Source organism: Protopterus annectens, chromosome 7.part0 (assembly GCF_019279795.1).
Source record: "Protopterus annectens isolate FY-2018-M chromosome 7.part0, PAN1.0, whole genome shotgun sequence".
Taxonomy (NCBI): Eukaryota; Metazoa; Chordata; order Ceratodontiformes; family Protopteridae; genus Protopterus; species Protopterus annectens.
The window spans coordinates 606,671,753-606,684,046 of NC_056739.1; the positions used below are offsets into that span (position 1 = coordinate 606,671,753).

Genomic DNA, 12,294 nt, shown 5'->3' on the forward strand with positions numbered 1-12,294 from the left:
CATTCACTAGCAAGGTGCACAAAAATACCCTTGGAAGTCAGTATGGTATGACTGAGACAGGCATCCATAACTTCACTATCCGGTAAGCAACTCCCTGTTGACAATTCCCCATGCCTGGCACGCAACCGAATGAGTAAAGTGATGCACAGAAAGCCAGAGGTGAGACTAGCTACAGGGGAATTATGAGATGTTAAAGAACTCTCTTACCTAGGGCCCATCAGTTTCACATTTAACTTTTCGTGAAGTTATTACACCATTTAATGTGATATACCAACTACATGGCAGTCATGCGGGATGATACAACAGGCCTCAAGTTTGAGCTTTCTGTGTCTAGACAACTGGCTGAAGTGCTAGCAGTAATAAAAACATTTCTATCCTGCTACACATTGTAAACCAGAACCATCGCAGGCTGCTTGTTCTGCCTCAAACTGATAACTAAAGCATTTAAGTTGTCTATGTCTTTGGTAAAAATGGCACTTTTGACAAAAAAATATTAACAGTACAACTTCAGAAAGAAACCCAGGGTCTGCTGGAGTTCACAGCCATAAATGGAAGAATGGAAAGCCAGACTAAAGGAAAAACCCGCCTTGAAATATGTTAGAAACCTTAAGAACTAATCAATGGTGCTCTGGAAGTATATCCCCGAAGAGCAAGTACAGCAGAGTACTTGAAATGGTGGCAATTCCACTTCCTCAAACTCCTTGTCAGTACTTACCTCACAACCACTGGTTACACCCAGCCAGAATGCTACTTACCTAGAAAATCCTTGTGTCTTCAATCAGAAACCACAAAAAAATGCCAGGTTACCTTATGCAAAAAAGTTTCATTACAGAAAGCCACAGCCACAAAGTATTTGTTGCCTGCAAATTCCAGAAGATGCTACTGCAACATTCTGTGCCTTTTGTACTCCTTTGAAGCAGCAGTATACAAAGAACAAGCATTTAGTGTTAATAGTGGTCTCCCCAGAGTTCAAAAAAACAAAATACAATGCCCTTTTATCTGCACCATACATCCCCAAATGACATTACACAACTTAAACTATAGCACACTGTCAACAGCCTAACAATATCCATAAAATTAATGGATCCCAACATGTAAATAATGCCCTAAAATACTCATTAGGAAAACAAAGCTGTACAAAGAATGGATTACAATGAATACATTTGTAATCTTACACATCTGTAATTACCAGTTAAACTTACATTTCAAGGCATGGCAAAGCTGGAATGCCATGTGCCTGACATGACGAACTGGATATGGCATATAGTTGTTGTCTTTCAGAAAATCGAAAGTGCTCTTCCCAAGTAATTCAAAAGCAATGCACATATGTCCGTGATAATCAAACCAGTCAGACATCAGCACACACAAACTAAAACAGAAGAGACTTAAATCATAATCTGAATAAATCTGGTTCTTGTGTTCAGTACAAACTAGGGAGATGTGCCACAGCAATAAACAAGTAGCATACTCAACTAATTCCTGATCTTTGATAAGTCAGTTTTCATGTTAGGGAAATTTCAGTGGTAGAGACTCAGAATTTAATTCTGTCTGTGGATAAATGTGCAAGTAGGTAATAAAACTGCAGTACCTGAACAGCTAATGTCTTCATTGCAAACACTTCTACATGGGCACTGGGAGAAAGGCAAATTAGTTACAGATTACAAAACAGAACTAAAATATTAAACTTTGGAGGCCCTTTACAGAGGGTAACTTATTTCTTTTTCAAAAAGTGCGCCAAGTTGAAGATAAAATTCTTCAGTTCCAGTGCACACAGGTATGCATATCCCCCACAAGGCACATTACAATTGATATGCTAGAAATATGCACCAAAATTCCTTACTTTACTTCTACTCACACAAACTGGATGTGCTCAATGCTAAATCACATAAACCTTCAAGGCATTTCAAGTCAGTCAAAAGTAACTACCCACATAGGCAATTACTACAGGTTAGAGTGCAGCATGCCATGAAGTGCCACAGCTTCAGTCTAGACACCTAACCCATAGACCATAAAATTTCAAGGCCTGTGGAAGACTGCAAATCTTAAGCATATACAGTGTGCCGACTAAAAAGGCTCACTAACCAAAGCAAAGAATCTGAAGGCCAAGCTTTACCAAAACTGCCTGCTGCAAAGACCAAGCACAATATAGCTTTGTTTTCCTTACCAAGTTCTCCATTGAATAATGAGGGATCAAATTTGCATCTGCAACAGAAACACCCTTGGTTGTGACTACCAGTAAAGGTATATCCCATTACATTAGCATCAACCATACCTCAGTGTAGCATCTTAAGACTGTGCCTGGCCTGCCTATATGAAGCAATCCCTACAGGGAGGGTCTGCTTATAAAATTCAGGATTAGTTCCATGTTTTAACCTCTCTCAAATGTTCAACACAGCTACAGCTGGAGAGACTCCAGCAAGTTCTACCTATGGGGTAAAGCGCACATATCCTGTTTTGATGTTTAATGGAGCCTACCAGACAGTTAGGGACCTCAGAATCATTAACACAAGTGCTTTGTAGAACTCCTGTGAATTGGTATCACTAACAAAATACACTGCATCAACACAGGTAGGCCTCAAAACATCAACCACTCATTCATTTTAAGCAAGCAGAGGCCAACCAGAATCTCCTTCCCAGGCTAAAATTAGAAGGAAGATTCAAAAATCCTGTAACAAAGGTGAAAGAGAAGCTCAGCAAATGTCTCCAGAAGACCCTTTCCAATGGAGAAAAAATTCAGCCTCATGAAATCCACCACACAAGATTAGCCTTTTCCCCAGAAGTGGAAGACTCAGTATTTGGGGAAGTTAAGAACCCTCGGGGTCACTATCGAGAAACAGTTCCAAAAGATACTTAGGTGCCCAGAAACATGTGAATTTGTCTCCCAATGAACCTAAGGTAGATACCTTCATTAACCAGTAATTGAGTGGCATCCTAAAAACCACCCAAGGGTAGATTTTTTGAAAGCTCTTTGGTCTAGGCCTAGCCCAGCACAGAACTTCTCTACCACCAAGCAAGAGCTAAATATTTGGAAAATTTTTGCCTTTCGGATTGAGCTCTCTTAACTGTCTCACCTCTACCAAAGTTCAGCCCTCTCTTATAGAATAAACACTGAAGTGTTGCCGGATCTTGAGTTTAGGATAAAGTAGGATCTTGATAAGACAACACTGCATCTAAAAATTTCTTTAATATGCTGTAATTCTGACTATGCTGATGCCAGGGCTAAAAGAAAAGGCTTGGTTATGTGGCTGTACGTCGGTGTTGCTGTTTATAATGGAATGAGTTTGCAGGTCAGTTAGGTTCTTATGCAATGAACTTTCAGAAACAACCATTTGCAACTGAGAAGTTGAGGACAGTAGGTCTTAGACTACTTAAAATATTGACTACATTACACAAATGTGCAACTCCAAGGTGCACTACATAAAAATGTCCAACAAATACACATTAGGCATTACATGCCCTTACTATGATTGCTCCTCTCACATTCATGTTTTGCTATCCTGTACTCCCTTCTCTCATGGTCCCAACCAGGTTCAATCACCTTTTTCATCAATGGTACATTGTTCTCCTGAACTGTCCCCCCTTCCAGTTAGTGAAAAGGCAGCTTTTCACTACACTAGCCACCACCACCATCTACTTTCATAGCGTTATCCTTTCTTGGTGCTTATCCAGGTGCATTAGGCAAAACAGCCACTTGTTCAGACCCCACATACTCACCCAGTTTCACTGCATTCCTCTATAACCCTCTCCCACAACCTCCAATTCTTTTTCCCGCATCACTTGTACCATGCCGCCTCCCTCAACAACTGCTCTTCACCCATTTCAATCTTCTGCTTGGTGTACAAGACTGTAAAAAGATTAAGTTGCTTTGTGCCTCTCGTCACCCTCTGTTCAGTCAGCTTTTCCATTTCTCTTTCAGAATGTCTATGTATTAAAAGACAATCTGCTCACTCATTCCACTTCAGTTCTTCCTACTTTAACATGGCACCCCCGCCCCTTTTTTAACTCCATCCACCCCCTAATGTTCCTTCAATAACAGTTATGCTTTCCTATATGCCTTTCTTCCTCATCCACCCAGTACCTTTTGCACTCCCTGGACATTTCTACACTTATGTCCATACCATCACTCCCATCCCCCAGCTCCAGTACTTCAAACTGGAAATTCCTCTTTTCTAGTCACACTTTCCTTTATTTCTATTTGCCCCACACACTGTACCTACCCAGTCCTACTTTCTAGGCATGGCCTCCCATCCATTTTAGTTTTCTGAAGTATTCTTGCAGTTGTCACCTTTTTGGCTTCGCAGCTCAATCATTCTAGGTCCTCTCCATCTTCCCACCTTGATTCAATGGTGGGAACCAAATGCTATGGTAGATCTTTCCAAGAGTGGATCTCTAGCCTCATTCACTCCTTTCATCTCCATCTTTAGGTTATTCTGGTAGATTGTGGGGTACTGCTTTCCTTACCATCTTCCACTTTTATAAATCCTAAATTTACTTCAGGTTTTACTTCAATTTCTCCTCCTTGCTCATCCATCCTTGAATGCCATCTGTGGTACATGTCAAGCTTGTAACTTTTCAGTGGTTTCCTCCAGATGGTCATTAGGATACAGTCATCCACAAGTAAAGTTTGCTCTCCCTAACCATTTTATTTCAGCCTCCTGAGGCCCATCCTGGCCTGTCTAGCTAATAACTCCTTTAGTATGAGGAACAAGCCAGATAACAATGGCCACTTGACTTCTTTCTGCATCCCAACTTCCTCAGAATTGTCCACTCAGAGTGGTACTCTAGGGTCTGGACATGGCCTTCATTTAAATTCTATCCCTACTTTTTAGTGGTTTGAATAGGGAGCACTACTCTGTTGAATCCACACCACAAATGTAGGCAAAACTGGACAAAACCAAGAGGCCTGTAGGTTTAAATCTAAATATAAACTTTATTAAAAGAATATATATCCAGACTACTAGCACCTTGGCATAACTGCCTTCCAAGGTGATAAAAACTTCACATACTTCCAACCATCTTAAACACTACTTTCAAGCACCTGACCAAATCAATTAAACAATTAAATTTAAATACTAAGTTAGATTAAAAACTTCCCACTTGCCATCTGTATTCAGACCATCAGGGTACCATATTTAAGAATAAATATACAGTCTTTATACAAAAGTCTTGCTTCACATCTACACAATCATGTTATATATTAACTTTCTCCAAAATGCTTGCAAGAGGTCTTTTCAGTTCAGATTGCAGGAACAGGGATATAAAATGTAAAGCTTGAAAACCCTCAACACATTTTAAACTATGCCATAATAGTGACGCAGGGGAGCTTAAAGGCACCACTTTGAAGATTGTTAGTGTATGATTGTGTAGATGTGATCTCAGAGGACCTGGCAGCCCTTTTCCACTTGACTTCCTCTTCTACCCTTGCTCTCGGCATTGCTGCTGCACTCTTTCTTGCCACTGCTGTCTGCAGAGATTCTTCATAGCTCTGTTGTTACAAGCATGTACGTCAGCATTTCCTTCAGTTGTCTTTGCAGTTCTACTCCCTCACCCACTGCTTTTCTATGGGGCTTACTTTTCCCTGTTTTCTGTACTATGCGCATCTCTTCCACTTTTACTTCATCCCACCAGATCACCCCCTCTCATTCCGTCACTGCCTGCCTTCAAAAATTCTTTTTAGTCTTCTCCTGCGGTTTTCCTCCCTTATTTCATCTATACCATCCCTTACAACCATTGCTGCATTGTCTGAAAGTACTTGGTTCCACATCTCAACCCTGCCAAATCCTGCTCCAATGTTCTTACAACCTGGGTCAACCCACTAAAAGTGTACCTAAACAATGTGCTGCATTTTCCTTCCATACATCTTTCAATCCTCTGCGCCTTTGAGGTTTTGCAGCCTTTGCCTATTGCTTTTTCCCCAGATTCCTACCCATGCCTTCATTACAGCAGATTCCAACAATTTCCATTCCATGCACTGAAAAATTCTCATACCTGCTAAATAAACATATCCTGCTCTGCATATTTTCTACTCTACTATGCCTTGCCAGAAAGACCTAATATTGCTATTCTTGACTCTTACTTCATAGTACCAGCTCATTTGATATCACTACCACTGCTCCCTTCCCCAAATAAAACATCCTGCATCTTTATTAGGATATTTTTGCTCGGCCTTCCTTTAACTTTAATCCTGAAGCTGGCCTCATGAATTAGACATGTAGTTACCAAGTTTTGACTGGGTAAGAAACCCATTTTCAGCAGAGCCCTGGGGAGAAAAGCTCCACTACAAAGAAAAGGGACAAAATTAAATGGAAAATAAACAGAAATAAAACAGAAAAAAAGCCAATTTGCAGATGAACCAAAAATCCATATACATACAGTTTTGCATGTGAAAATAAACACATCAAAAACAAAATTTACACAGCAATAGGAAGTTTCAACAAAGCATGACAGGAAATTTGTACAGGAGGCACAGCTGCATCATGAAGGAATTGCATAGACAGATAGACAAATGTGCTAACAATATAAAGTGATTGTATAAATGATCAGGTTACTTAAAGGTTGGTATTGTGAGGAAGAATGGAAGAATTAAGAGATTTAATAAAATGGTAGGTTGACTTATTAGCACAGAGAGTTGATTATGTGAAGTAGAGTAAGAGGATCCAAGATGGGAGAGAAGATTAGAGTTAGTAGAGGTGGTAGTGGCAATACAGGTAAAGACTGAGGAAAGTAGGAAACAGGGAAGCAAGGAGGATTGGGGTGACAACTAGGGTAAAGTAAAGGGGGTGAGTCAACTCTGGAACATGGACAATACGTGACCCAAGTAGGAAGTCAGTTTAATTCTGTTTATATGCTCCTGTGTGTACAGGCCTGCAATTCTTGCAGTTTCTACTAAACGGGCCTCTCCCTCAAGTTCCACCTCTTAAACTCACTTGCCCTGTCGCCCCTCTCCTTTGCCCAAGTTGGATGAGTCACCCCCACCCCTTCCTCTCCTTGGACATTCTTATATGCCTACACTTAAACCATTTTTCAGCTTTGCTAGTTTCCTCATTCATCCTCCACTGTCCCTTCCCCTCCTCATAATCAGACCATGCACGCTTCTCCGGATCCACTGCTTCCTTTTCTTACTCCCTATATGCAGGGCTTTAACCTTTACGTCAATTCCATAATTCCCTTCTTCCTGTTCATCTAAATATATTTAGTCTATAAACCTTTAACATGACAAAGAATTGAAGCACCGCAAGCTTTCATCCAGCTTATTCACACACAAGTCAGTCTATGCAGAACTCTCCTTTTCTCATCCTTCTGAGCGATCAACAATTATGTTTTCATTAGCCAATACAGTGGCATAATCCCTCCAAAAGTATTTAACAGACCAAGTTGTTCAGTGTTTTTTTAGCAATGCCTGCCCTTCCCCATCAGCATTCAGGTTTCCCAACCCAAACATCTTTACAGTACCTCTGCTTCATCCGTATCCTCTCATAGTAAGCTACAATCAGCCAACACTTGTACCTCCCTTCCACAGACAACCCCATCTGCTCCAATTAGTGGGGTGCTGTAGCTCTTCTGTAATCTCATTCCTATGTCTCACCCAAGAGATGACTTACCTACCATGGGTCAACAGCTCTGTTTGAAATGTTCACAAGAGAAGTTTATGCTAATGTCCGAGCTGATAACTCTTTAAAATGTCACTATATTTATCATTATATTTTATTAACAGTTCCAAAAATTCCAACCCAAACTTGTCAACCATATTTAACAGTTCATTGTGCATGGGTGAATTGCTGATGAGCCCTGATGGAAATTTCCACAGACATAGGCCCTTAAGAACAATCCTGAGTTTAATGCATTCTCTGAGGTATGCATTTTCAGAATGCAACTTTACATTTTAGAAGTTTAGAATTATACTCTGTCATCTTACCTTCCACAGAAGCTCAGGCCTGTGTTTGGTTTGAGCTATTGGAAGTGTTATAAAGCATAATGACAAAGACACTGACATTTTAAATAGAGTTATCAGCTCTGGACATTAGCATAAGAAACTGTATTTTTGAACAGTTCAAATATGAATACCTGAGAATATACAACAGCACAGAGCAACATATAGAGACTTTAAAAATGGGGAAGAGTAGCAAATTAAGAGACATCGACGAATATGCTAACGGCTTGGCTTACCCTAAACCCCCAAGCGCACAACACAAATGCAAGTTTTTTTTTTTTTTTTTTTTTTACAACAAATTTCGGAATAATTGGGCTAACCACAATACTAATAGTGGGAAAGTGCCTAATAATGACAAAGATGAAAATGGAAGTTATGGGTAGCTATGAAGATGAATACCCTGTGCTGAGATGATCAGAGAGAATCAGAAATAAAACTGACTCAAGCTAGACCTATGGTACGGGGGGTGGGGGGGGGTATCTAGCAACGGGTTTTCAAGAGGCCAAGCCGAAGACCAGGAACTGGAGAGAGTACAGTTGCGTACACTTACCATAAATGTAGATGTTGAAGTGTATTCACTGTTGCAGTCCTAACCAATGGGTTATCCGGCTCCCGGTAGCCCTCGATCAGCCAGAACACCAAAGGTAAGTAAAAATGACGTAGACTGTTGGTTGTAAAGAACGTCAGGGCATCCGATACAAAAGGTGGCAGCCGACGTCACTTCCTCAGTCTTTCTTACCATAACAGTCAGAAGCCCCCAGAAAACAACGCTTAAACTAAATTTAGCCTGTGCCTTAGGAAGAGAGAAAAAAAAGGGGGAAGGAGGGAGGGAAAGCAGGACTGCAACAGTGAATACATGCGAACATCTACATTTATGGTAAGTGCACACAACTGTACTATTGTTAATCGTGTTTCGCTGTTGCAGTCCTAACCAATGGGTTGATTACCAACGCCCAGAGAAAAGGGAGGAGGAACCAACAGAATCAAGGACTGCAGATAATGGCCTGCAGAACAGCAGTGGCAAACCATGCCCTGGCTTTTGAAAACAAAGGCAAATTATAATGCTTTGTGAAAGTGTGAACAGAAGACCATGTGGCATCTTCCAAAATATCTTTAGTAGGGACACCCCTTAAAAAGGCTGCAGAAGTGGAAGCTGCTCTAGTTGAGTGGGATCCAACCCCTTGAGGAGGAACCCTGCCATGAAAGAAATAAAAATTACAATGAGCAATCCATTTAGAAATTGCTTGCTTAGAAATAGCCTTGCCCTGGGCTCCAGGGGCAAAGCTGACCAATAGCTGAGTTGACTTCCGAAGAGCTGCCTATGCACATCATGAGAATGCAAGACCCTCTCGCCTCTACTTCGAGGATTAGGGAAAAACATAGGAAGGTAAGAGTCGCGCTAGAAACCACCTTAGGCATAAAGGAGGGGTTGGTTCTCAGAGAGACACCATCTGCATGGAAAAGAAAAGGCTCCACAGCCAAAGCCTGCAGCTCCGAAACCCTCCTTGCTGAGGTTATAGCCAAGAGGAAGACAGTCTTCCATGAGAGCAACTTTAAAACTGCAGTGGCAGCTGGCTGAAAAGGAGGAATAGTGAGTTTCTCTAGAACAAAAGACCCCAGGCTGGAATAGGCACCCTTCTGGGAGGTTTCAAGTTGCAAGCACCTCTGAGAAACATTTTCATCAGAGGATGAGAGAAAATGGGTTGTTGAAAAGAACAATGAGCAGAAATGGCTGAAGCATGGATCTTGATAGAGGAAAAAGACCACCCTGAAGCAAATCAGACAGGTATTCCAGGATCAGAGGAAGGGTAGGCCAAGAAGATTCCCTTCTAGCCTGCATCCAAAGAGAGAATCTTTCCCATTTGTCAGCATAAGACTGCCTAGTACTAGGCCTCCTGGCCTCCTCCAGCACGTCAACCACTTGCTGGGACAGGGAAGAATAGTATGGAGTCGTACAATGAGCCAAGCTGCCAAATGGAGATACTGAAGATGAGGATGTAGAAAGTTTCCCCCTTCCTGAACCAAAAGATCTGGCCTCAGAGGAAGATGCCAAGGAGATAATTGGAACAGACTGCGAAGCAATGGATACCAATGCTGCCTGGGCCAGTCCATAGCTATGTGCATAGTCTATGGTCATTCGTCCCTGATCTTCAATAATATTCTGGAAAGATGAGGGAAGGCATAAATTGACAGCAGCGTCCAAGGGAAGGACAGAGCATCCACTCTCCAGGCTCTGATGTGATGTTGTCTGGTGCAAAAAAAAGAGAGACGGAAGATTGTTGTCTGGAGAAGAGATCCACTTGGAGTGCCCCAACGTTGAATGATGCTATAAAAAACCTCTGTTCAGCTGCGACTGAGGACCCAGGGTCTGTTTGCTCAACTGGTTTGCCAAAACATTGAGCCTTCCTGAAAGAAACTGAGCTAGGAGATGCAGGCCCAGGGATGCTGCTATGGACCAAAAATTTGTGCTCGGTCTACACAGGAGTTAAGAACGAGTCCCTCCCTGCTTGTTGATGTACCACATGACTGTGGTGTTGTCTGTCCTGACAAGAAGGGCCCCCGGAGACAGAAGATGCTTGAAAGCTAGTAAAGCCTGCTGGACTGCCAACTCCTTTAAATTTATGTGCAGGTGCATCTGCTGGGCATTCCAACTTCCTTGTATGCATCTGCCATCCAGGTGAGCTCCCCAGGCATAGTCCGATGAGTCTGTGATAAGAACTTGAGTGGCTGGGGGGGGGGTGAGAGAAAAGGCATGCCTTTGTTCTAGACAGGCTGTTGCCCATCAAAGAAACTCTGTCCGCAGACATGGAAGCAGAGGAATTATCACATCCAGGTCCTGTGTGTGTTGACACCAAGTGCTCTTGATGTACCACTGCAATTTCCTCATATACAGTTTTGCATATGGAATCATGACAATGTAAGAGGCCATGAATCCCAGAGCTTGCACGTACTTCCTTGCAGGGAGCTGGGACATGCTTGCCAAATCCTTGAAGTAAGAGTTGTCTGCTTCTCCTGAGTGATATATATATCATCTGGGTGGCTGTGTTCAGACTCGCTCCCAGGAATGTAATCTCTCTGAATGACACCATTTTTGATTTTTCCACGTTGAGTGTGTAACCCAGGGGAGACAGAAGAGTCTTTACAAATTCTAGATCCTTTAGCAGCTGTTCCTGAGAATTTGCTTGAATTACACAGTCGTCCAAGTATGGATAAATCTGAATTTTCTTTTGCCTGCAAAAAGCAATGACTGGAGCCAGGCACTTTGTGAAAACTCTGGGAGCAGTAGATAAGCCAAACGGCAGCTCAGAGAATTGATAATGTTGCTTGCCCACCCTGAAACAAAGGTATTGCCTGCACCTTTCCCTGACAGGGATGTGCAGATAAGCTTCTTTGAGATCCAATGTTACCAGCCAGGAATCCTTTTCTAACATTGGCAGTAACTGATGCAGAGTGAGCATTTTTGAACTTTGGAATTATCAAGAAAGTGTTCAGGATGGACAGATCCAGGACAGGATGCCAGGTGTTTTTTTGGAACAAGGAAAAGTCTGGAATAGATACCCTGGCCTACCTGCTGAGAAGGAATTGATTCTATTGCTCCCAGATGTAAGACAAAATTTGCTTTTTTACTTCTGCCCTTTGGTTTGGAGGAGCATCCGGTAATCCTTTGGGTACTGGAAACGTGTGGAAAGAAAACTTGTTCCCCTGGGGATATAGATCCCCGTCCGTGATGGCGGCCCAAACATTTGCAAACAGGACCAAACGTCCCCCTAAAGGAGACTCTGGGCAGGCAAGAACAGGCAGAAGTTGGACAGTCATTGAGAAGGTTTACATTGAGATGCAGGTTTAGAACTTCCCAGCTTGGAAGAGGAAGCCTGCCAACACTTAGACCTTTGAGGGGTAGCCCCCTGCCCCCTAGAAGATTTGTAACCTCTACTCCTAGAACGGCTCTGTCTGCTAGTATCAGGGAACGTCCAACTCTTAGAAAGGCAATTCCTGCGAAAGCGAGGAGGCTGAACTTGCAGAATGTTTAACTTGTAGAAAGTCTGCATGCAGAGACTTGGCCTTGTCTACCATCTTCTTGAGCACTTCCTCTGCTTTCCTGCCAAAAAGACTGTCCTCATACAAAGATTCATCTAAAAGCTTAGCCTCAACAGGCTCTGGTAGAGGCTGCTCCCTGAGCCAAGCGTGCCTTCTAATAACGGAGCCAGTAGCTGTAGCCCTAGAGGAGGCTTCTAGAATGTCAAAGCCACAAAGTAAAGAATGCTTATCGACTAGACTGGCAGAATTCAGCAAATCCTACACATCTCCTTACTCCCCGCCAACTGAGGCATACCTGCTATCCTAGATTTAATAGCTTCCAAGGT

General features: G+C 42.3%; 1 protein-coding gene across 3 annotated transcripts in view; it reads right to left on the reverse strand.

Moving 5' to 3' along the window:
- Window positions 1-12,294, reverse strand: part of CLK3 (CDC like kinase 3) — a 1,797,083-nt gene that overhangs the window by 1,248,230 nt on the left and 536,559 nt on the right. For all 3 annotated transcript variants that reach the window (XM_044077203.1, XM_044077202.1, XM_044077201.1), the window contains one exon: window positions 1,203-1,369. In XM_044077203.1, coding sequence (XP_043933138.1) covers window positions 1,203-1,369 — 167 coding nt within the window. The remainder of the gene's footprint in view (window positions 1-1,202; window positions 1,370-12,294) is intronic.